A 24,970-nucleotide genomic window follows, 5' to 3' on the forward strand; every position below is an offset into this window, starting at 1 on the left:
TATCAGGGCTGCCCGAATCGCCCATGTTACTCCCACCATGTCAACCCACACGCCCTCCCCGCACCGCTTCCTAGCACCCAATCCGCCTTCGACCCAAAAGCTGAAGAAACCTCAATCCGGTCTGCGCAATGCTCTCGCTGTACAAACGCCAGCACCCACTAAACCAGCGCAGCCAAAATCCGAGGTACCGCTCAAGAAACTGACGCCTGCGAAACGTTTTGTACCTGCGCCGCCACGAACAGCAATTGGAGTCGCCAAGGAGAAACGCGGTGAGGCACACAAAGACACATTCACCCTCTCCACGCCGCTTGCAAAGCCGCGAAGGAAATTCGAGCGGATAGAAAGCATAGAGGAACCTTCTCAATCAAGTCAGTCAGAGCAGGATGAGAATGGTGAACCTATCATACAGTCCATTGAAGGTGGAGACACACAGCTGGGCCATTGGGTAGAACAAGAAGCAGACCGGAAAGATGAGATGCTTTTCGAATCTGTCCAGACGAACAAGCGTCGTCGCATCTCTCCAGAAAGCTCTCCTTCGCTCCAAGGACTGTCTGAACCCTCTACACCGGTACCCGTATCAAACGCAAAGACGCACCGTTTCAAAGTCCCCCCACCACATACCCCTGCGCCATTTCCTAGCATTGCAGCAGTGACGTCCATGCCAGCCGCTGCGCCGCAACGCCCGCATTTTATACTTCCCGCGCTACCTACATCGCCACCAAAGCCCTCCCGGCCGCTCCCTGAGATCTTCTCTCCTTCGCGCAAGAACGGCAAATACATACCCAACGGTCTGGCATCGACAGTGACGAGCTGGATCATAGAGACGGCAAACACTGGTTTTGCGGCGCAGGACAGGAGTGCTATGGTCTGTGGTCGTGATAAGGAGGACGGTGTTAAGTTGCGAGTAAGGGTGACTAACCTGTCGAGAGGCGGGGACCAACCGCAGAATGATGATAAAGTGGAGTGTTGTTCAGGTGGGATCGTCTTTGCACGTGGCAATACCGAGCCTGGCATGTATAATGCTTCGAGAGCAGGGAGTACAGGGGCTGAAGATAGTCCGATAAGAATCTTGCTAGCTGGTCAAGGCGGTGCTAGAGCCTCGGGAGGTGTGCTCGTCAAGACGGGGAGCGTGGTTGGTATTCGCGCACCCATGTGGGAAGTTGATGTTGGAGAGGATCGGTGGACAATGGCCGTGGACTGGGTGCTAACATGAAAGTACGGCAATGATTCTCATTTACGAAGATATGATTGACGAGTTATACCCACATATGCGGCAACAATGCGACTCTCTATTTGCAATGTCGTAGATTTGTTTTGAATTGTACAGCAGGTATATATAAGTACCCACACGTTCGTTCCACTTCGTTCCGGACAACTTCCTGATGTCCTTGTTTTGTTCTCACAGCGAGATAGACAGTCCTTAGGACATCGTCAAACTGATACCCCCAGCCATAGTTTCTCTGTCATGGCTCTCTCAATGAGCAAAGGGGGAGCTCGTGGCATCCAAGTGTTTACACTGGGCTCTGCCGTTGTTTGTTCAGAGCTCGGGGCTCGATATTCTAGGTGCCTGTTCACTGCCGCTCTTGGAAAAAGCAATGTTTCCAACACGCTTCATGGATCGTGGGTCATCCTCAGCATTCCAGACCTGGGCCACAAGGTCTTTAATGGTGTTTGCAAGATTTTCTTCAGAAAGATGATCGCCCTCCTCAAGGCCAGCGATGCAGTCATCAACAGGAAAGCCAGCGTACTCGATCAAGCAACGCATACTCTTAGCAAGAAAACGATCGGTCTCATAGTATGGTATTTCTTTATCGGAGGCGATCTCGTTGCTGGAGCTCTCACGACTGCAATGACGCTTTCGCTCGGACATACGCATGGCAACTACTCGTTCCGTCAGTACGTCGATGGCCAGGCAGGTGTACGACACCTACCGCTCACGCCAGCTCTTCTCTTAACCACGGAGCTCTGTGGCGTTCCGAGTACACCAGGCTCACCAGTGATCTTGATCACACCAGCTTTCTCAAGGGCCAGGAAGACATCATTCACGAGACCGCGTCGAAACCGCATCGCCTGAGTGAAGTCATGACCAAGCTGGATGAAATCAGGCCATTCATAGTCGTTATGAGCCTCATGCCAATTGAGTACGTTAAGCACATCAAGGCGACCAGTATCGGGTGTAGTGTACAATGAGACTGGCGCGTCTTTCGAACGAGAGAACTTCAGTGAAGCGGTGACCATGTGGAGAGCCCAATCCGCTGCAGTTGTTAGGCAAAATTCTTTGTAATCATAAAATGGATGCCATGGCAGGCGCAGTCGAGCCCTGGAGGTGGGTGCTCACCTGGTTTGGTGAACCGCGCGCCATCTTGCGTTGCGGAGGTGATGTTCGCCATTCTCCAATAGCGAGCGCGAAGACGGAGGCGATATGGATGAGAGGCTCTGGAATGCGGCGTCGAGTGGAGATGTGAGAATCGACGTGGACAGAGGCCTGTCGCCATTTGCACCTTCCCATTTCAAGCAGCGTAAATCATAGGCTTGCGTCGTAGGAGTGACTAGGAAAGAGCGATGAAGATAAGTGAGACAACACTGAATCTTACAACTGTGCCTCTGTAAAATAGGGTATAGGACGTCAGCTGTGATCAAAGTGTTGCCTGAGGGTCTTTGCGGTGCTTGGCCACATATTGCACTAGAACCATGGTTTGCTCTATCTATATCAATTTTCGCGCCAGATAACGTCTGGAAAACCAACAGGCCTGTAGGACGGGACAGCTCCAAAATTTTGGACACCTGCTTCATATTTCCAGTATCTCTTGCTCTGTCTCCTTCTTCTCCTATGATGTCTTCTAAATGACTTCGTATCCGCCTTCACATGCTTCATTACACTAAATACATAACGCCAAGGTGAAAGCCATGTCTTCCAACATCACTCCATGCTGGGCATGTTCTCACCCCAAGTCAGAACGCCAAGCAAGATGTCTGGTCTGCTCTCTATCCTCCTCATCGTCATCGTCATCGTCACCGAGAACACATCTGCTCCTGCCAAACACAACAAAAGCATGTTATACTCTACCCGCTATCAGTGCCACAAAATTACGAAAAGTGTGGCAACGCTGTGGCTCCGAAAGAAGTCCAGAATGGGGGGAAGCGCTCGACTTGATAAGAACACTTAATCCAACAAGACGTTGCACATCGCCGCTGAGAGTAGACGCATTTCTCGCAGAACAAAGCCCTCAGATTATCTTGTTGCAAGATAGCGACTATCTCGAAAAGACCCCTGCTATAACTCTCACTTCTGCTTCGTCAACCTCAGTGCCAACTATGAACCTTACTACTTGGCACACATTTGCGCAGAACGAGTGGCCGACCACTGATGTTCATATCACAACGACGCAGAGTGAGAAGAAGAAGCATAGAGGAAACAAGATAAATTGTGGGATTTGCAGAAAAGACGTAGAGGTCAATCGGAAGTGGCTTGAGGTCATGGAGGTGGGTATGACGGTCGAGACAAAAGATAAGGCGGAGATGCTCGAACAAGATGACCATTGTGAGTTTGGAACGATGATGAAAGGCTTGTGTTTGCAAGCCTTCAAACCGTTTCAAGACATCGTCATGTCAGACGGCTGGGCCGACGTGGACACGTGATAAAAAAGAGTACTAGACACTCCGGGCTGTTCCTAGGTAGCGAAGATCGCTTCTAGTGAGCATCGAAACGATTCTGTGATCCAAAGTAAGCTACACACGTGATCTGACTTCGCTTCTATATGCCTGCTTACATGAGCGTATCTGACGACATGCGCGTCTGCAGAATAGGTAATCTACTCATCTATGTTGATTGGGGCGTGCAGCACCGAACTGCGAACACGTACTGACAATAGATTCGCCCGCCACCTTGGGTAATCTTCCTCATCCTCTTCGCCTTTTTGAAAATCCTCGATAGCCGCTGCATAATCGGTTCCACCTATCGTCGGCTGGATGCACGTCACCAATGCTCTAGGTCGTAGATTGGACGTGGCGAGGAAGTCTAGTCGCAGCATCGCGATCTGGAGCAGCGACTAGAATCGACGTCACCGGATGCCCCTCCACGCCGCAATGCTTTTGCTTTGTTGTACCAAGGATTTTGGTGGTGGGGTCACGATGGTGTCTTCTTTGTGAGCGTCCCACGTCGCCAGGTACGACTTGAGTCGGGTCGGCCCTCATGAGTTAGTCGCTTAGTGCTCCCCGGGCCCCATGTGCGTGCCACGCCACGTCACTCAATCCATCAACCACCTCACTTTTTCCCTCTTTGCCATGACTCTCCCATACGTGCCCATGCATGCCCCTGCAGCGCCGGCCCTCCCTTGGGTGTCGAGAAGGTTGTTAGAAGGGCAGACCTTGCTAATTGATGCTTTGCCGCACTTTACGCTCTCAGGCCTTCCGGTGCCGGAAATTTGGCCGTTGAACCCAACGCTGCACCACGATCCACGCTGGCGACACAACTGCAAGCTAAAGCGCCATCGAGCCAATAATCGAAAAGCCATCGCAGCGAAAACCCCACCTTCCGGGCTTCCAACTCTATCAACCTGAACGAACTGCGTTTCCCTACGTGGACCAATTAGACATACAGGCCAAACTCGCCTTCTCAGCGTGAGCCTGTGGAAGCATGCGCGCATGCCAATCCGAGGCTTACCGAACCATTGCGCCCACAATGCGAGGCATCTCCTTACGATTTATCGCATCATGTCTTGTGACAGTTGTCCTGCACCTCTCTTTCGTCTGATCTCAGTGCTGCGTCCAGCTTTGGCCGATTGAAGCCACGCACGTTGCATACCTCCACCCTCTGTGCTTTCGTCTAGACTGATCCGTTTCTCATTCGTCTCTCCGCAATCAATGCTCGCACCCCACGTCTCATGTCGCCATTGCATGCCTACCTTTTGTTGTCATCAGCTATGGAACGAAGAAAACATCTATAGCGTGTAGCACAGCTTATCGAATATCTGGTTTCAGAACACTGCATTGACTTTGTTTGATCCACCATGCGTCAGTTCGACAATGTCTCGATATCGCCATGGGCGAACCCATACGCCGGCCCCAACACAAACACCGGCAAGAACTTCTATGCTACCGCGCCCCAACCACCGGCTCAACCTCTCTATCGCCGGGTGGTTGCGCCTCCTCCAAAATTCTCTTATACGGGCGTTGCACATGTAATTGATGATAAGCGCACCGATGACGATCAAGCAGGTATGCTTGGAATACGTTATGTCTAACACGTTCAATTGACCATTGTAGAACCAGGAATCGCCCCGACAGCACCAGATGCTTCAGATTTACCACCTGTGGCAGAAGCCACGCCAGCAGAGGCCGCACCTCCAGCCATACCAGAAGTACCTCCCCCAGGAGAACCTTCGATAACAACAGATACACCTGTAGCAACAGTCCCAGCAGAAACTATACCCGAAGACCCACCGACACAACAAGCAGAGGCTGCCTCCAGTAGTGGGGACGATGTTGTGGCAGCCGAAGTTGTGACTGAGGATGTCAAAGATGAACCTCCGGGATCAAGCGACGCCACGAGCGTTGAAGTATCACCGCCTCCACCAGCTTCGCCAGTACCCCCTAGTGAGCCCGTGCCTCCTCCGCCGCCAGCACCACCAGCGGATGCAACACCTGAGCCTGTAGTCGCTGAGAGTGAGAAGAGTGGTGAGTCCGAGCAGGCCGCTCAAGAGCCCCCGAAATCCCCAACTGAGAAGTTTGTCCATTTTGCCTCTGACACCAAAGACCCAGACGCCGCAAGTATTGGCAAGAAGAAAAAGTATGGTAAAGGCAAGCCCACCGCGTTTGTTCGTCCCAGAAAGCCATCGAAATCCGTTCCCCTTGCGTCGCCGCCGAAGGACGGAAAGAAGAATGCTATGGTTCCAATCAGCATCATGAAAAAGGAGCGAAGTGGTTCGATGTTCTCAGCGTTCACTAGTGAGAAATTGATGAAGGGGGATATGAGGAAGTCAGGAGGAAAGAGAGGCAGTGATGACGGTAGTATATCACCAAGTGACGACGGGTCGGTCGTGATCATCGACGGAGATGCATCCCCTTCGGTCGTCTCCGAAAGCGTTATCATCGAGGAACGTACCGAAGACGCTCCAGAATCGATCGTAATCGAGGCCGTGCCGCCGCCACCACCGCCGAACGATGCTCCAACTGTAGAAGACGAGGTTGCTGTTGGTGAGGATACTGTGGAGGCACAGCATGAAGCAGCAGTCACAGACAGCCCTACCACCGAAGGCAACGAGCCTGTCGTTTCCGAGTCCCCTACTGAAGCCGTAGCAGAGGAGACTACCGCAAATGATCCTGTAATCGAAGACACCTCTGCCTCTTCGGACGAGCCGACAGCAGATGCGGGTTCCGAAGGACCTGCTGCGACACCAGAGCCGCCGGTGGAAGGTTCAAGTACTATGAGTGAGGATACAAAGCCACCCGTCGAAGCGGAACCTGAAAAAGAACAAGCTTCGGCAGACGGTGTAGATGTGGTTGAGCCCAAGGTGGCCTCTTCAGACGAAGAGCAACCAGTCGAAGCGGAGAGCCCTGCTGAAGCGGCACCGGCACCAGCACCGGCGGAGGACTCAATTGTGGGCGAGGCTGCTAGTGAGTTAGCAGCGGAAGACACGACTACCGCTGGGGAATCGACTGCAATCGAAGTACTACCCTCTGCTGTAGAAGAGGCACCCGCTGTCGAGGAACAACCTCCTGCTCCTGAAGAAGCTCCGGTGATCAACGATCCGCCAATCACCGAGGAGACTTCTGCTGTTGGAGAGGTGGAAACATCCACAGCTGAAGAGACACCCAGTGGCCAAGTAGCATCATCTGGTGAAGAACCGACCTCTGCGGACATACAAACATCGGCTGAAGAGGTACCCGCGGCGGACGAGACAGTTGTTTCTCCAGAATCGGCCGACAATGAGGAACAATCTGCTCCTGGAGATACTCCAGTCACTGAAGTCACCCCTGTTACTGAAGAGCCATCCTCGGCCGAAGCATCGCCTGCGAATGAAGCGGCACCGGTTGCTGAGGAGACAATTGCCGCCGTCGAAGAGGCTCCTCACGCTGATAGTACTTCTGATGCTTCAGACACGCCCGCTACTGGAGAGACTTCTTCTAAAGACAATCCCACCGCTGACGATACCCCGCCTACTGAAGAACTACCGGTACCCGAAGAAGTCTCAGCTGTGGATGTCACACCTACTGCCGAAGAAGCATCTGCAGGCGAAGAAGCACCAAAGGCTGAAGACGCCATCGTTGTCGACGAGGTACCTGTTACAGAAGAGATGCCAGCCAGTGAGGCCACCACTATCACTGAAGTGGTAACTACGTCTGTTGGATCGCCAGCTGCTGGTGAATCAGTCGCTGTTGAGGAGACACCTACTGTCGAGGAGACACCTACTGTCGAGGATATACTTGTTGTTGAGGAAATACTAGCTGCTGAGAGAGCGTTAGTTGCTGAAATAGCAGAAGATGCCGCCGCATCAAACCCGGAACCGGATGCTGCTCAAGAACAGTCCCTACTCGAAGGGAATAAAGATGTCGAACCATCTCCTATCGCAGATCAGGAGGCTCCAGTCGAGACCTTGCTGGTTGAGGAACACGCAGATACTGCGTCCCAAAGTACTCCGAACGAAGAGGAATCTCAAGGATCTGAATCTTCAGCTGTCGAAGATGCCGTCTCCGAGCCTCCCATTTCTGAAGAAGCTCCAGAGCCCGAGACAGTTACGCCCAGCGACCTGACATCGACTGAGAATGATGATAAGATTGAAGACACAGATGCTGGAAAAGTAGAAAATGCTGAGTCAGTGGTGGCTGTGGCTGAGTCAGATAACTTGAGCGCTGACATTACGGGTGAGTCCACTTTCGGTTCACCATTGGATTGGAGGCAACACGGAGCTGCATGTCTTTTGTTATCAATGCTAATAATATAACAGAGGAATTACAAGCCGATAGCACGATCGAAGATCCAGTCGTAGTGGACACCAATGAACCTATCCCGGCCGAGAACGCTAGCGACACAACATCTGGTGAAGGCAACAGTGAGCCTAATACTGTGCAGGATGAAGGCAAGGTGCCTACGGAAGAACCGGAGGCTACAACAGTCCCTGAAGAAGCAGACCCAACAAGTGCTTCTCCGCCGACTGACGACGACTTGGCGACAGCTCCTTCCGAGAACACCCAAGCAACTGAAGTCGTGGCTGATGTAACACACGACGAGTCTATTGTACCGACAGAAAGCGTCGCCGATATGGACGATGCCAACAATGAGCCGAGTGAAGAGGCGATCATTGCTCCCATCGAAGTCGTGACAGCGGAGACTGAAGCAAACGGTGAAGATGTGGAGGCCACAGAGACTATGCAAGACATTTCCGATTGGGAAAAAGATGAAGATAACATCAGCGATCTAGAGATATCTGACTGGGAAAAAGACGATGCCGATGCTTCATCGCAGGCTGGGGAGAGTGAGACCAACCCTTCCGAGCACCAAGACTACGAAGACGACCGCATCGCACAAGAAGCATTTGAACCTACGCCAGAGACAGAGAAGCCATCAGATCAGCAAGAGCCCGAGACTGTGGAGCAGGTCCAGCAGATCGACACTGAAGCCTCTGTTCCGCCTATCGATGTCGCTGTCGAGGACAGTGCAGTCCCGACTGAAGTCACAGAGGCAGAACAGACTGTCGAAGACACATCCACGACTCGTGAACCAGAGCTGTCAGAGCAAGATGATGTTACGCAACAAATCGAAGACCAGACAAAGGACGAGGAGCCCTCATCCTCTGACACGGCGATAGAGCCTCCTGAGCCACCGGAGACGATCACTCCAGCTGATACAGCCGCAGCTGATCAAAAACCAATTCAAGTCGAAATTGACACGCCCAATCAAGACGATGTTGAAGATGCGAAGTCGACTACGGGTATCGAGGATGTCATTGGCACAACTGAGGATGTGTCTGCACCAACAGAACTCCACTCAGATCTTAGCCAGCCAGATGCATCAAAGGAGAACAACATCACCGATTCAAGCACAGACGCACAGGAGGATGCGACTGCACATGAATCGCCAGCCGATGATCTGGAGCCAGCGGTGAACGACGAGGCTGCCAAGGACAGCGAACAAGCCATAGTCTCGGCTGCACCCGATGACGTGGAGAATCCAGACGCATGCACAGGTACGTATATGCTATGTTTTTTGTGTTTCACATCTTTATGTCGTATGCACTTCTTTTCGCTGGCTCAATTACGCACGTTTCCACGATAGCGCGCCCTTGGGCGGCGAATCGGGCTAGCGAGCAGCGGTGGGAATACCCCATTGGACGCCCCATATTTTCCTCTGGCCCACCTGCCAGCACATTCTGCGGACTTTCTGCCACCGCTGCGACTAGCTTATCGTCACGTGGAAGCCTGTCTGTCGCCATCAAATTCGGGCTGCGACACATGCGTCGCAATTTGTCGACGTCCCAAGATGCGTGGTTTTGCTCCGCGCTAGCCCTGCCGCTTGTGATTTGGCTCCCGACATCCCCGTCACATCTGAATCTCAACTTCTTTTTTTTTCTGTGATTGTACTTCTACTTGCACACCATCGACATTTCTCTCCTCTCAAAAGTGGCCATGCACCACAGCGGCTGACCCGGTGTAGCCGAGACTGAAGCAGCCTTACCCAACCTCGACGACAACCCGGACGAATCATGCGCAAGCATCCCAGCTGACGCGACCAGCGAAGTCAGCCCAGACCCTGTCTCAAAAGAGGCTGACGTTGATACGCCCATTGAACAACTCGTGGTTGAAGAGGATCACACTGAAAACGCCGTGGGCAATCCATCTGTTGTTCAAGTTATTCCCGAAGAGACCGACCATGATGTTGTAGCGAGCATTGCGCTAGCAGAAGCCGAGCACGACTCTGCACCAGACATGCCGGCCAAGAAAGCACCGGAAGTGGTATGTACGGGGGTGCGATTGATTTTGAATTGTCATACGCAAAACTTTGTTCAGTCTTTGATAATGTATACTAACCACTTATAGGTTCCCGAGGACGTTGGGTCTGAGGAACCTCAACCTTCGGAGGTTTCCGTTGACTCTAACACTGGGCCATCGCCGGATGATGAGTCAGCAAAAGAGCAGGATTCTGATGCAGGAAGTGAGTCTGGGTCTGAGTCCGAAGATGATGACTGGTCAGGGTCGGAGGCATCTGCTGCGCCTTCTGCATCTGAAGTTCCACAGGTCGACGACACGCCTGACTCGGCACCCGCTCAAGATGAAACAACCAATGCCGAAGATGCTCCGCCGAGTGAAGACGCTGCCGTCGCTGCTGTAGAGCCTGACGCTGCGGCGGAGGATCATCAGTCAATTGTCGAAGATGGCGCTGGTTCGGATGACGACTCTGCTTCTGAGCTTTCCTCAAAGGCTCAAGAAGAGGAACAGAGCTCTGTGTCGGTAGAGGAGGCTGCCAATCCTGATGACGAAGAAGTTGCCGAGAGCCCAGAGCCACCAGTAGAGTCCGCCCCAGTCGCGGATACGCACCCGGGATTATCGCTCGAAGTCAATGTCGCAACTTCTGAGATCATCCCGGAGGCAGAGGCTCCTACATCAGAGGTCGATGATCCATCTGCTCCTGCTCTCGAACCAGTTTCGGAGGAGGAGCAAGTAGGCGACGAGGATGACGCCAGTGCTGCCACCCAGGACGATTCTGCCAATGACGACTCCCTAGTATCAACAGAAAGCTCCGCCGAGCCTGAAGAAGAGGCGCCCGCAGTTGTGGAAGTGCCCGAACCGGCCGACGAACCCAAGGGTGAAGAAGAGGCGCCCGAGGAAGATGAGGCTGATGATCTCTCTCTGGTGAGCGAATCCGACAGCGAGAGCGAGGCTGGAGAGTCTGTCTCGCCACCGGAAGACGATGTAGAGGCTGATGTCGACGCTACTCAAACTTCAATTGACTCGGAAGAGGTAGACGCTGGCGTACCAGAAGCCGAGCAAACAGTGATCGACGAGGTCGCTGATGCTGAGCCGCAAGCATCTGAAGCTGGGGATGTACCTGTGATTGAGCAAGAGGCGGAACAGCCCACTGAACCAGAAACGACAGAATCAGTCGCAGCGGAACCTGAAGCGGAGCCAGTTGAGCCAGAGGCTGATGTGGACGAAACTGACGAGGCGCTGGCTGATGAGGTGGACGAGGCGCAAGAACTGGCAGCGACACCAGATGAGGCCCCTCGAGAGGAGCCTGATCTAGCCAAAGAGGACGAACCCGCCGAACCTGCACCTCTAGAGGAATCAGATGATGGTCAGCGTTCATCTCCTGTTGAAGACGCACCAGATTCACTTGCTGAAGAGGCCAATTCAAATGATGGCTCCGAAGCTGCAGAGGAAGATGATGAACCTTCAGCGGTTGATGTGAGCGAAGAGAAGGATGATCAGCCGGAGGAAGCCCCGTCCGCACCGGAGCCAACACCAGCAGAAGATACACCGCCTGAAGAGGTTGTTGCAGAGGCGGTAGAGGCACCTGTGGAGTCCGCTGAACCAGTAATCGAAGAAGCCATTGTAGAAGAAGCTGCCGCAGTCGTCCAGGACCCACCTTCCGAAGCAGAGTCAGAACAAGCAGCCGAAGAACCGGTACCTGCGCCTTCCTCTGAGCCTGAGGAAGAAGAGTCACAGGCACCAACCGAAGAAGCCCCTGTTGAAGATCAGCCTGAACCCGAGGAGCCAGCTACTGCTGAAGAGCCCGAGCCACCAGCCGAAGCAGCTCCAGAGGAACCCGAGGAGCCAGCCGAGGCGGTATTGGCTCCAGAGCCAACCCCAGAAACTGAGGAACCCGCTGAACCAGCGGCGGAGCCAGAAGCCGAGCAAATTGTGGAGGACGGTGCCAAGGAGGTCTCGGTACCAGACCCAGAAGTGGAGACGGAAGAAGTCGTAGCGGAAGTGGCCAATGAAGATATTCCTGAACCTCAACCAGCCGACGACGCCACGGCGGAGAGGTCTCTCTATGTTGGTGAAAGTCCGAGCAGAACTCCACCGCCACCACCACTACCTGCTGTCGTCGCCGCGTTGGTTGACAACAGCACTGATGATCATATGGTCAGGGAGCGCGATTTCGCAGTCGAAGATGAACCGTCCACCGACACTCCCAGTCGGGAGAAGACTCGTCGTCGATATTCGCACTCCCGTCGCGAGAGCCAGCATCAGTCCAGCCGTAGGCGAGAAAGCGGTGCTAGCACCAGGGAGCGGCCAATAATGCCATCTTCGGCTGTGCCTGATGCACCAAGGACAAGACGGCGCGATAGCATGACTGAGCGCGAAGCTGAGCGAAGAAGGGAAAGACTTCGCGAGGCTGAGAAGCCTAGTAGTGGCAGCGACAGAGAGAAGGCGTATGAGAAGGCCTACCCCGAATATCGCTCACGCTACCGAGAAACCAGGGGCGAAGAGAGATACAGCAAACGTCAACCCGCTGAGGAAGTTGACGAAGAAGCTGAAAGACAAAAGCGACGCGAATTACGACGGGCCGAGAGAGCTGAAAGAGAGCGTCTCGCTGCAGCAGACGCTGCCCGCCTGAAGGCTGAGGAAGAAGCAAGAAAGTTAGAGCATCGTGAAAGACGTCGTGCAGTTAGGCGTGCCGAAGAGGAGCTTATGAGGGCAATGGAGGAACGTAAGAAGCTTAAAGAGGAGAAAAGGCTTGCAATGGAAGAAGAGGAGAGACGTCTTCGACATGAGAAGAGACGGCAGCGGCACGAGGCCGAGAAGGAGGCAAGACGTTTGGAGCAGGAAAAGATTGAGCAGGCTGCGCGTGAAGAAGAGGAGGCGAGGAGGCTACGGCGGCAAAAGAGGGCGGAGCGAGAAGCAGCCAAAGCGGCTGGTTTGAAGCCAAAGGAAGAATTGGTTGAACTTTCTCGCGATGCTGCCAGACGAGCAGCAGAGGAAGACGACGATAACGCCTCCCCTCCCCCTCCATTGCCACCCGTAGGCGACGAAACACCACCTCGTAGCGCGCCGCGCCGACGCTTGAGTACTCGAGAGACTCCACCGAACGTGAAGCGCGGCAGCCTTTTCGGCGGCATCTTTGGTCGCTCAAAGCCTGATCCTACTCCGCCTAGCTCGAAACCATCCAGATCAACTCGCGCCCGTGCGAACACGCTGGAGACGACGCCTGTCAAGCCATCGCGAAGAGAACCTGAAGCCGAACGACCCTCAAGCAGAGATCAATCGTCAGACCAGAGCCGAGAGCGTCCCGAGCGCATGCACCGCAGTCGGCGTCACTCACACAGTCAACGTCGCTTCGCTTCTGCTGAGGAGGAAGCTGACTACTACAAATGGAAAGAAGAGCGACGTTATATGCGCCGTCCCGAACATGAAATGTCTGGTGGACGAGATGGAGGGGTTTCCCTTCCGCCGCCGCCTCCGCCGCCTGAGGATCTACCTCCCCCACCACCAGAGCCTTTCGAATATGAGCCAGAGCCAGAGCCCGAATCGTTTGAGCAGGCTGAATCGCCCATGATCGAGGACGCAGCTGCCGTCGTCGGTGAAATCTCAATCTCAGACGAGGAAAGACGCGAGCGCCGTCGAAGCAGGCGTATGTCGAAACCGGAAGAACGCCCCAAGGCACGCCGTATTTCAGTCGTCGAGAAAGAGAGGCCACCGGGTCGTCGAGTAGAATCTGATCGGCCCCGCGCTCGAGATCATGGCGATGACCGGCCAAGACCGAGACGTGGTGAGACGGACCGACGTGACAGGAGGAAGAAGAAGGAAGAGTCAAGCGGCCTTAAGGGGCTGTTTGGAGGTTTGAAGAGGAGAATTACATGAGTTTGCAGTACACAGTCGAGCCACTATTGGACAGGTCCTTCTTGGGACAGACATCAGGCGTTTTGGATTGGGCGGAATTGTTCTATACCATTGACGGATCTCGTTTCATCTTAATCAACAGGGCGTCGGCGTTAGGTATAAGCATAGGATGGGTGGGCATCTGTACGAGTATGTCTGTATGTCCTTTTCTATTAGATCGATCGACAGACCTCGCGAGAGGCATTTAGTTATTATATACGACTCGCTTAAGCGGTAACACTATCCGTATCATGATTCACTAGTACGGGATGAATACCTGCCATTCTTGTGTGTGAACTGCGTTTGACAAATTTTCACGCCGAAGAGATTTGCCATCGCTTCCTTGTTGGAGAGGCATGCTTGTGATCTACTGGAGCCAGTTGTGATGAAGCCGCTAAGGACAGTCCGTGAACAGTGGATGCACGGCACAAGAAACTTCAGGAGCGGCAATGGTTTTCCCTAGCATTGAGCCCAAGACCATGGAACTCGTGGCAAGGATTGTGGTGATCTAGAAAAAGGCATTGTTATGGGCTGACAGCGTGAATGTTATGCTTCACAGCTCAAGCCGACTCCTCATTCGTCATCCACATCTCGCATGTCTTGTCGTTAACACTTGTATCAGTCCTTCTACCATCCAACATGACACACAACATATTTGAGATCGATTTGCGAGGACAAAAGAGCGGTTTGCTACCAATCGCGCGGGTTGTCGTACTCCTTGAATCAATTGCATCGGGTTCCACTCGACGACCTGGTGACTTTGCACAAATGGGCTTCAGTCAGGGTGTGAAGCAGCAACGATTCAAACGTTGAGTTAAGCACTTCAATAAGTCGATAGTACTACGCTCTAGTGCGTGGTCGTGATGTTCTCAAGTAGGTCGAACAAGCCCTTATGGCGGCACTGGTGTTGACCCTTGCTGACACGGGACGCGGCGTTCGATGCATTCCAGCCGCGCTGCACGATCCAGCTGGTGTGCAGGGGTGCAGTGCAATTATCTCAACCCGTGGACGCAAGAGCACCTGCAGCACCAAGCCGCTATGGAAGAATACAAGATGAAGCCGGGATCCTTCTCGATAAAGCAGTCCATCCGTGTAGGATTAAAGATCTGAAATATCAACCATGACACAAGGAAAGCAGGTTATCGGGGCCCTCCCTTCAGCAATCGCAACATCTGCACCTATACATGAAGTCCTCCATCCACGTGTACTATGTGTTGGCGCTGAAAGTCGTACTCACAGCTTATCAAGCCCATAGGCTTGTCGCTGGTACTGGGATCCTTCGGATACTCGCTTAGCAGTGGGCCTCATTTCTTCAGCAACATTCTGCGCATTACGAGAGTTGTCCTTCCAGGGCAAGCAAAGACCCCGTCAGAGGACCACTAAATTCCTCATGTACAACTCGACCAGCCTTCTATAACCAAGAGTATCGAATCATACTTATTGATGTAGAAACATTTAGAGGACCAGAGATCGAAAGTTACAGATCGTATCTGCAGACCCTTCGCATGAGAACATGAGTTTCGCAGATCATACCCACCGGCTCAGCCTACTCGGACATGCCATAAACGGGTCTTGCACCGGACAACATATGTCCCACCCACCGGGTCTAATGCTGGCAAAAGCCAAACCTCCTCAGCCATATGTAGAAACGTAGTTGCGGCCTTTTAACTGGAAGTGTTCGATGCCCGTCCCCGCATGCGTAGACCTTCGCGATGCTCTTTGCGCGATGTGGGCAGCCGAGCATACTAAATGGCACCTCCCCGCGATAAAAGAAGTCCTTGTCGCTCAGCCAAGTGTTTAGGGTCTTTTTCGGCTGCCTGCTCCTTACTGGTTCTACATCAACCTCAATATGCGTTTCCATGACTTCCCAACCGCAGTTCTGGCGTTGGCCGGTACCGTCCAATCCCTGGTGATCGAGAAGAGGGACTTGCTTTCGGATCTCCAGAACCGGGCCCTTGAGAATCTGAAGGCTGCAGAGAAAAATGGTACACTTGAGAGGAGAGGAGAGTGCTCTATTTTTACCGCGACAGTTCGCAAAGACTGGTAAAGGTTTTGATACATTTGAGTACGTGAGAAGACTAACATATCCCTAGGGCTTTCATGAGCGCAAACGAGCGAAAAGCATATATTAGTGCTGTACAGTGCATGTACAACGCTCCATCCCAATCCGATCCGGCCCTAGTACCTGGTGCCAGGACTCGCTACGATGACTTTGTTGCACAACACATCAATCAGACTACAACAATCCACGGAACTGGTAACTTTCTAAGCTGGCACCGGTAGGTTGTGGCTGTCCAAATCGCATATGAGATGTATAACTGATGTCACGCCTCCATATCTGCAGGTACTTTGTGTACGGTTATGAGAAGGCATTGAGAGACGAGTGCGGATACAATGGGTCCCAGCCTTACTGGAACTGGTTTAGCCATACAGACGACCTCACTAAACACCCTGTCTTCGACGGCACTGAGACGAGCATGGGTGGAGACGGTTTATATGTAAAGCACAACGGACGTGCAGGTGGCAAAGGCACAATTGCGCTACCTTCCGGCGCAGGAGGTGGTTGCATCAAGGATGGTCCATTCAAGAAGTAAGTGCAAGATCTCCTCGAAGGGATTTTACTTGCAAATTTCTAACAAAGATCAGTCTTCAAATCAATCTTGGTCCTATCTCTCCATCAATGGCCGGAGAGACTGCATCATCATCGCCACTTGCCTGGAACCCACGCTGCGCAAAAAGGGATCTTACCTCCTACGCATCTTCTACTTGGTTAACCTTTGACAACCTCTACAATGTCACCCTTGGGGCAGCCTCCAAGAACATCGGTCTTTTTCAAGATGAACTTCAGGGGCGCTTTCCCGACGGCTTTCTCGGCATGCACGCCGCAGGTCATTTCTCAATTGGCGGTGATGGCGGTGATGTCTTCAGCAGCCCGAACGACCCTGCTTTTTTCCTACATCACGCTATGGTCGACCGCGTATGGTGGTAAGTTGCGACTGCACTACATGTATGTGAGACAAAGACTGACTTCGCACCTCTACATATACAGGCTTTGGCAGGCGCTGCACCTCAACCAAGCCAAGTCCATTGCTGGCACAATTACTATCTTCAACCAGCCACCTAGCCGAGATGCCAGGCTTGATGACCCTATCCAGATGAACTACCTTAATATGCCAACGATAACCAATGAGGAGATGATGAGCACACTAGATGGAGAACCGTTATGCTACATCTATGCGTAGAGGACATGTAGTGTGCGTTACTCTTAGTAGTGAACAAAACCCCGAATTCAAATAGTGTGAGATGTTTCAAGAGCTGCGTTACTTGATACTTCCAAAGGAAAGGCACTGTTATCTGTGTTCAAGACTATACAACGTTTTGACGACCCTTTGCTTGGCCTTAACTGCGTTCCCAGCTTGTGCATTGCCACCTTGACCAACATCTTTCTTCGATCAAACTACAATTTACTGGTGGCTCACTTCGTCTTGTACAAAAGCACCAATGTCTCATAGAGTATCAAGCGCCAGCGAAGCGAGGATACATGGCCACATCAGCACACAGGAAGCCGAGCGAGCCCGAAAGCGTCACGGCCAGAATCGTGGGCGCAACGCTCGACAATCAGGTGCGTTAGCTCGCGCAGGACCAATGAAAGTACAATGCGTATCTATCAAACTCAAAGAATGGGAGCATGAAGACTGAGGTTCACAGTAGGCATCGGGATAGAGTTCGGACCAGACCCGTGGTCCAAGAATACTCGAAGGACGGCCCAACCTAGCACGCGAAGCTAAGGCACGTCACGACGTGCATCTCGACACTAAAGCTACTGCATAATAAGCTTTTTGTGTTAACCTAGAAGAAATCGGCCTAGGAGCTCGTTTGGACAGAACGGATGTACCCACCAGTGAAAATGCTGTGATACATTTAGCACGCACCTGCCCAAATCTCAAGCATCTTCGTCTGGAACATAATATTCTTATCACAGAATCTTGCGTCCCACCCATCTCTGTGGCATAACCAAAGATCTTGTTGCTTAGCGTCGGCGGCCAAAATCGTCGCATTGACAGCTTAAACCCAACTGATCTTATGCCCTTGGCGGACGATCCGGTGATCTCCGTCCGCACGCCCAAACTCAAGGATCTAGACTTGCGTCATGCAAACCAATTTCTGGGAAGTTATGAGAACCATTACCGGACAGCTGGGTAGGAAGAATCCGCTGGGTGTGCATTTCCGGTATCACAACGTGCATTAGGAGGAGATCTTCAAGACTGGCAGGGAGGGGAAACAGATGATGACTGAAGCCCAGCGGGTACAGGTGGTGCCCTAAGCAGCCTTATGTTTTTAGCATGTGATTCGGGTGATAGTGGTCTTCCGAAATACGGCGCGAGCGAAGTATAATTATACACAGTGATGCTTTTTTTTGTGTTAAATTATACTCTGAGCTATTCGGGATCGAATTTACAAATCGATTGAGGTACATGGTTGTGTAAGACTTGGATGGAAGATGAGAAGTTGAGTGGTTGTGAACCTATGGTTGATGGATTGATGGAATACTAAAGTAATCCTACTAGCACCTTACGTGTACGCGCTAGTCAGCAGTCATTGCCATCCTAGGTCCCATCATTTACGCAGGAATAATATCGGCCACGCTCCTCCAGAAGTCGCATCTCATGCCGCGTCCATCCTCCCACGTGTATGCATTGACAAGTGTAAAGTTATTCATGAGACCTGGTCCGGTGAAGTAAGTCGTGTTGACCGGTGAGTTGACATTCAGCGAACCAATTGCCATCTCACCACCTGTCTGGTTGAGATCGAGCTGGTACGGTTCGGCAACCGAGAAGGCTGGCCATTGAGTTGCGGCTGTGATATCTGCAGTATTGTTGGACGAAGTAGAGCCAGCTGCTACGGAAGCCGATATGGATGGGTTGCCTTGAGTGATGAAATTTCCCCAAATGTTCATGAATGCGCGCTGGAAGTCGGCGCTTAGGTATGGCACCGAGCCTAGCTGTCCGAAGTATCCTTGTACGTCCGCACCATGGGTGGCTGGGAGAGGGCTGAATTGGTACTTGTACGATGTACGATTGTTGCCAGTGTATGCTTCTGCCATCCAGTATGACGGGCATACGAAAGTCAGTTCAGCGTAAAGGTTGTTAGCACGCTGCTGCTGTCCTGTGGCAAGCGAACTTTGATCGAGCGCACTAGGTCCATTGACACCATTCGTCGCAAACTCATCAGCACTAGAATCGTTCGCAGCGTTGCTGATTGGGTAGTAGCGCAGCACCTTTGCGATGTCAGAGTCGGTGAATTCGGGCAAGTTGTTGCGAAGCCAGGTGAGGAAGTCGTCTTCGGAGGTGATGTCTTGAGGTACGAATAAAGGCCCCTCGTTAGCATTGTTGCCGATCAATGCATTTCGCCCATTCACGCGATTTTCAAGCAGCTGGCTGCTGGGCTCATCTTGAACGAAGACATCGTCGGTCACTGGCAAGAAGGCCCAAGTTCCGAATGTCGCAGTGTTTGTCACATCGACAGAAGCACTCTGTAATGTCTCCGTATCTTGTGATACCAAGCAATCAAAGATTGTGGAGGATGCGTTGCCATATGCGGTAACCGAGCAGTCTGCACGATCGGCAAAAGCATAGTAGTTCTGTGACGGAATCCAATGGTCGTAAGCATACTGTTTGGGGAGGTATGGCGACGCGGCGATGGTGCTGCGGAACAGAGAGTCGCCCAGCGAGCCACCATAGGCCATATCTTGAAGCATGACTGATCCACCGCCAGCACTTTCACCAGATATGGTCACGGCTGAAGTGTTACCTCCAAATTGTTCGATGTACGCCTGCACCCACTGAAGAGCGAAAAACTGATCCAAGAGTCCCGCGTTTGCAACACCTTTTCGTACTACTTCGTCAGACGCGAGGAAACCAAACGGTCCCAGCCTGTATTGGATTGAAACGACGACAAAGTTATTTCCAGTCGTTGTAAGGAGTTCAGTAAAGTCCTGTCGGCCATTACCAGCGCCATATCCGCCACCATGAATCCAAACAAGGACGGGAAGATCTGACGCGTTGGCTGGGCTTTGAACGTTCAGGAAAAGGCAGTCTTCCGAGGTTGGTGTTGTTGCACCACTTGATTGCAAGCTCGGCTGTCCGTTGAAGCCGACTTGTTGGCATTGAGGTCCATAAACATCGGCGGAAATGGTTGAAGTTCGGTTGACGGATGGTGCTTGGGGTCGTTGCCAACGTAAACTACCGGTCGGTGGTGCAGCAAAGCGAATTCTTGAAGCAGTAGATCAGCATCAATTCCTCATTAGTGATGGATAAGCATACCCTCGCCAAGTGTTGATACCAGTACTCGTGTTGCTGGTACCCTGGTAGACTCCATAGCCTAGATCGACTTCTAGAGCATTGGCCGTAGTACTCTGTCTCTTGTCCAAGACCTCTTTGAACGGCTGAGGATGAGGTAGCGCAGATACCGCACCCGAAAAGGTCACAACGCTTGCGATGAGGGATGACAGTAGCATGATGATGAGTGGAAGCGATACACACAGGTCTGAACTGGTGCTCAGCTGCGTGATGCACAGGTACTTTTAAATTGCATGCGCATGCTGGGTTACCAATCTCGGACGCATCGTCACCGAAGACGACCGGACTTTGATTGACCAGGCACTCCGTTCTCGGGTGAAATATCGTGCGTCTTGCCAAGATGTGCTAGATGCTACGAGTGAAGCCGTCCATTGATCCGCGACACTAAAAAACAAGCCTTGCGGCGGGATGACGCCTAGCTTTTCCAGGTAGGATACAGAATACCCAACTATTGGCTAGCTGCCACATAACGGCTGCCATGATGTGCCGAAGACTGGGATTTGAGACTCTTCGGCTCCTAGCTCTCGGTTTGTATAGAAAGGACGGCATGGGTTACCGAGGATCCACCCCTCAAAAGAGCGATGAAGTCGCAAATTGGATATTAGACATACCCCGCATGCTATTGTTCGGATTTAAGGTCCACTTCATTTTTTTGCTATCCTTGACGTCTGGTCCGTGTGCTTTGGTTGCTAAGCATCTCGCGTTCGCTCTCTCTCTTGTAGCGATCAGCGTCGGAAGTCTCGGACTAGTATGGGCTTCGAACATTCAATGTTCTACTCTTTATTTATGTCTAGGAGGCAGTACGAAGGGGCTGTTGACCTTGTACGTATCTATCTTGTACGCGAACATGACGTTCAACACCTGCATGTGCCGTTTGCGGAGTTAGGAGTTCTGCGGACGCTGATTCAGTGATTGCATCATGATGCCTCTAGTGTGTTGAGATCTAGCTCCAGAAGCGAAGGTAGAAACACCAGTTCTGCACCTCGTCCTTTTCCCCGGAGTCTGTGGTCAATCTGGATCTCGCAGACGGCAGATGCAGAGATCAAGTGTGAATAGTACGCGTCCTGGGTACGCGTCCCGATCAGAGCCACTGCTCTGGTACCTACCAAGGCCGGTAGACACCCTCTCTTCTTCTGCTTCATTTTGGATGCGAATGCCAACGAGAAGAGCAATGCGAATGCTTGGCCTGCGAGAGTTGGTTGCAGCACCTTCAAACTGAGGACATGTGTTGTTGCGATGGCATCGCGTCGGTGGCATCGCGTTAGCTATTCCTCTCCGTTAGTCCCCATCTGCAGTCGCCTAGCGTGCTTGCTCTGCGCCTTGAAACAATAGCTTTTAAAGGGCCCAAATGGTATCGCCAATGTTCATACGACTCTTCAACACTACCTCTTGTATCAAAATCGCGCAAATTCGCCTATGATGAGAGGGCGGGGCGGCATCCGGGAGACGCTCATCGGTTGGTGCTACTAGGCCTTGCTGTATCCCGCACCCATGGAATAAGGAGTCGTCGGAAACAACGTTCGACCCCTCTGGCGCACCGTCGTCTGGCGTCAGGTGTGACGATGGGAATAAGAAGCTCTATAGCTCTTCGTGCTCCCAATAGCTTGCTGATGAGGGTGCATGCAACCGAGTGCTACGGGCAGGTAAGCGAGGCATTGTGATTGGGTTGTATGGCCGCTGCACCTCTCGACTCCGCCACCACGCCGGAGGATACGGCACCAATAGCTCGTGTCTTCAGTCTGACAATAGAGGCTGAGCACAAATCCGATATTATGGCCTCAGCCATCCATTCCTCCTCCGTTTGCCTTGCGAGGACAGATTCGAGCCTTAGACTTTTCCCTCCCTAACCCTGCTGCTTCTGTCTTTGCTACAGTAACATTGGCGACATCATGATCTTTGGCGGCCTGGAGATTGTTGCGGGTGGATACCTCATCCACCGACACTACCGGAAGAAGAACGACAAGGAGCAGCTTGAGGCAGAAGCCCAGAAAAGGCGCCATAACACGTTTCCTGGTGCCAATCCGGCGAAGCAGAATGGCTGGAACACGCAAGCTCATCACCGTCCTCAACACCATCAGCAGCAGCAGCAACAACCTGCGGTACCACAGCAGAAGTATGCGTGCTATGCTCCAGCGGCACAGCCTCGACCACCGATATACCAACCCCAATGTCAAACTCAAGCCCAGCCTCAGTACCAATCCCAACCTCAATGCCGACCACACGCGCTTCCCCATACTCAGAGCTTCAACATTCCGCGGCGGCCTGTACCGCAGCGGAAACCTCAGATCATCATACAACCTTCTCTCCAACGAACCGACTCCTTTGCGACGATATCGCGTATGCCCATCGCGAACGGCTCACGGCCACAAGACATACCTGAACAGACTAGCCCTGCGGCTGGTCTTTCACCTGTACCACAACATGGCATCTATGGAAATGCAGGTTTCTCGGTGTCGACACCAGCTTTCGGTGCGACGCCTACATCTCCTGGGCTGACCTACGAGTTGGCTACCGAGCCTCAGGGTGGTGCTAGTCAGACTATTGATGACAACTGGGAGACATATGGACATGGCCATGGTGGTGGAGGGCTACATTATGCGCCCACTGTGTCTACTGAACTGGGCGAGCGGGATCCGCCGCCTCCTTATACGCCTTGATATATGCATGGAACGTCTCAAACCTTTCTTCTCTTCTTTTCGCTTCATTGCGCTATCTTCTACTTATTGTATACTTTAATACAAATATTGAGTACATATGCCCTTTGCAGGACTATTGTCTGCCATCAAATCTCAGAGCTAGACCTAGTGCCAGCTCGGTGGATACGTGTATGCTGTCACCGAGCTGAGTCTCGTCCGCAAACAGGTGCAGTAAGGAGACACCCAGCACGGAACTACACAAGACAAACATCTGCTGTCGGTTACAAAATCTTGCATAATGTGTTATGCAGTAGTGTCTTGCCATCTTGCCATAACTGCGACACCATGCGAAGAAGCACCTATTAGGCGTTTGCGCATGGTGGAGGCTATGCAATATCGGCGACACCACTCAGCCTCGCCCGCATTTGGTTAGTGACAGGAGGCATTGGGTGTTATCCTCCCACCTCTTCCTGTTAGTTTTCGCAACGTCCTGCATCTTACAACAGACTAGGTGTGATGTTCAAAGTCTCTTTAGTCGTCGCTTACGGTGGCTGTTTCGTGATTACATGGTAAACTTGGGCTAGGCGACCACTGATGCTATAGTACCGTTATTACCCCTTCCAGATCTAGTCCCATCTCCTTACTTATTCAAAGTGAACACACATGCAACCTCAATAAAACATTTCCCGGCAAACTTACAGAATGCCCGACTCAACTACCAAATTAAGAATTATGCCAAAACTCCAATGCCGTCAATCTTTGACAACCTCACGAGTAACCCTGGTCAGATGATTCCACCAGCATCTCCCGCCCTCCACGCTTCCGCCCACTCCTTGACCGCTTCGTAGTCCCTACACACCCTCGCTGTATCCCAACCTTCGGTCCCGATAAACTCCTCTCCATCTTCACCAACCATCTGATGGGTCACTTCTAGGTTGGTATCAGCAGCACATATGAGTGCTTGACGCAGGTACTCAAAGCAGTGAGCGATGTGGCCGGGATCGTCGTCCTCATCTTTGGCCGACAAAAGAGCCTCTATGAACGGGTTCGGCTTGAACACTGTAGGGGACGTATGTTCATGGCCGTGTCCGACGTGATTTTCGGAGGATGATTCGGGCTGAGGCCGAGACCGATGAGAAAGCTTAGCAGAGCAACAAAGAGGTATCCGCACACGTGCATGCAGGACCAATGCCAGGGCCGTCGAAGCCTTTTAGCGAGCAGCAAGTCTTCATGTGCATCATGTTCCTCTCTCGGAGCGGACACGCCTGGAGAGATGCATGTGTCATCTTCCTCCTCGGTCGAGATTGACAAACGACGATACGACTTGGCTTTCTGCACAAAGAGGTTGAGGCTCAACATTTTACATGATAGAAGAAAAAAGCGCCGCTATGCTGCGGTATTAAGAGCAGGCTCATATGTACATGTGACAAGGCCCATGCTTGAGATATTAAATTGGTTAGATTGACTCTATTGGCAAGACTGAAGACCTTATTCAGGATAGAAAAGAGTAAGCCCTTGGACACGGGAAGGATGCGCTAGGATGTGGGCGTTCGGATTGAAAACGATTAGGGATATCTTGATTCGGCAAATCATCAGAAAACTAGCCTATCAATTCTCCGCGCTGGCTGCAGTATCGCTACCGTCATCAAGGGGTCTCGTACAGTTCCTCGCCATTGGAAACCCAGCTGCCGTGTGGCTAAATATACTCACGTCTGTCCGCCATAGTTCGCAGAGGTTGGGTCGTATGAATAGAGGCTAGTTTAGCTTCTTGTTGCCGACCGTGACCTGTCTGCCTTGGCTGCGCTGGTACTGGAGGAAGCCGAAGACAGCAGCAGCGACAACGCCAAGCATAAGGACATTGCCTGTCGCGTGGTCAGTATTTGCGCTTAGGCTGGCACGCGAGTCGGGGGTTTCTTTGCCCACTTACCGAGTATGAAGCTAACAATGCCGCCAGCAAGGTCCACAAGCCCACGGAAGAAGTTAACAACGAGGTCGATGATCTCAGTAGCGAAGTTGAGTGCGAACTGGGCCGTCTTCTGGACTAATGCTCCGGCAGTAGTGAAGAAGGACCACACAAGCTCGACTAGGGACTTGAAGAGGTCGCTGAGCGCGTTGACGATGGAAGACATGTTGGTTCGGCTGTACTTGTGGGTAATG

At 52.3% G+C, this 24,970-nt stretch overlaps 8 protein-coding genes across 8 annotated transcripts; 5 read left to right on the forward strand and 3 right to left on the reverse strand.

Moving 5' to 3' along the window:
* Positions 1-37: 37 nt before the first annotated feature.
* AA0111_g3645 (hypothetical protein) lies at positions 38-1,213 on the forward strand (the record flags this gene model as incomplete). Its single annotated transcript, XM_028649554.1, has 1 exon — positions 38-1,213. One exon carries the CDS (start codon positions 38-40, stop codon positions 1,211-1,213), a length of 1,176 nt encoding a protein of 391 aa, XP_028509132.1.
* A 324-nt stretch (positions 1,214-1,537) lies between these two features.
* On the reverse strand, positions 1,538-2,238 carry AA0111_g3646 (hypothetical protein; the record flags this gene model as incomplete). Its single annotated transcript, XM_028649555.1, has 2 exons — positions 1,538-1,881; positions 1,932-2,238. 2 exons carry the CDS (start codon positions 2,236-2,238, stop codon positions 1,538-1,540), a joined length of 651 nt encoding a protein of 216 aa, XP_028509033.1.
* Positions 2,239-3,315: 1,077 nt separating this feature from the next.
* On the forward strand, positions 3,316-3,639 carry AA0111_g3647 (hypothetical protein; the record flags this gene model as incomplete). Its single annotated transcript, XM_028649556.1, has 1 exon — positions 3,316-3,639. One exon carries the CDS (start codon positions 3,316-3,318, stop codon positions 3,637-3,639), a length of 324 nt encoding a protein of 107 aa, XP_028509135.1.
* Positions 3,640-5,009: 1,370 nt separating this feature from the next.
* AA0111_g3648 (hypothetical protein) lies at positions 5,010-13,800 on the forward strand (the record flags this gene model as incomplete). Its single annotated transcript, XM_028649557.1, has 5 exons — positions 5,010-5,217; positions 5,266-7,863; positions 7,947-9,185; positions 9,653-9,951; positions 10,036-13,800. 5 exons carry the CDS (start codon positions 5,010-5,012, stop codon positions 13,798-13,800), a joined length of 8,109 nt encoding a protein of 2,702 aa, XP_028509177.1.
* A 1,867-nt stretch (positions 13,801-15,667) lies between these two features.
* Positions 15,668-17,060, forward strand: AA0111_g3649 (hypothetical protein; the record flags this gene model as incomplete). The annotated part of the gene is made up of 5 exons (XM_028649558.1): positions 15,668-15,861; positions 15,912-16,097; positions 16,163-16,408; positions 16,465-16,803; positions 16,868-17,060. The coding sequence occupies 5 exons, from the start codon at positions 15,668-15,670 to the stop codon at positions 17,058-17,060; spliced, it is 1,158 nt and encodes a 385-aa protein (XP_028509176.1).
* Positions 17,061-18,439: 1,379 nt separating this feature from the next.
* On the reverse strand, positions 18,440-20,335 carry AA0111_g3650 (hypothetical protein; the record flags this gene model as incomplete). The annotated part of the gene is made up of 2 exons (XM_028649560.1): positions 18,440-20,090; positions 20,142-20,335. The coding sequence occupies 2 exons, from the start codon at positions 20,333-20,335 to the stop codon at positions 18,440-18,442; spliced, it is 1,845 nt and encodes a 614-aa protein (XP_028508868.1).
* A 1,731-nt stretch (positions 20,336-22,066) lies between these two features.
* Positions 22,067-22,834, forward strand: AA0111_g3651 (hypothetical protein; the record flags this gene model as incomplete). Its single annotated transcript, XM_028649561.1, has 1 exon — positions 22,067-22,834. One exon carries the CDS (start codon positions 22,067-22,069, stop codon positions 22,832-22,834), a length of 768 nt encoding a protein of 255 aa, XP_028508869.1.
* Positions 22,835-24,568: 1,734 nt separating this feature from the next.
* AA0111_g3652 (hypothetical protein) lies at positions 24,569-24,942 on the reverse strand (the record flags this gene model as incomplete). Its single annotated transcript, XM_028649562.1, has 2 exons — positions 24,569-24,675; positions 24,741-24,942. 2 exons carry the CDS (start codon positions 24,940-24,942, stop codon positions 24,569-24,571), a joined length of 309 nt encoding a protein of 102 aa, XP_028509215.1.
* Between the last annotated feature and the right edge of the window lie 28 nt (positions 24,943-24,970).

Source organism: Alternaria arborescens, assembly GCF_004154835.1.
Source record: "Alternaria arborescens strain FERA 675 chromosome Unknown contig_6, whole genome shotgun sequence".
In the NCBI taxonomy this organism is placed as follows: Eukaryota; Fungi; Ascomycota; class Dothideomycetes; order Pleosporales; family Pleosporaceae; genus Alternaria; species Alternaria arborescens.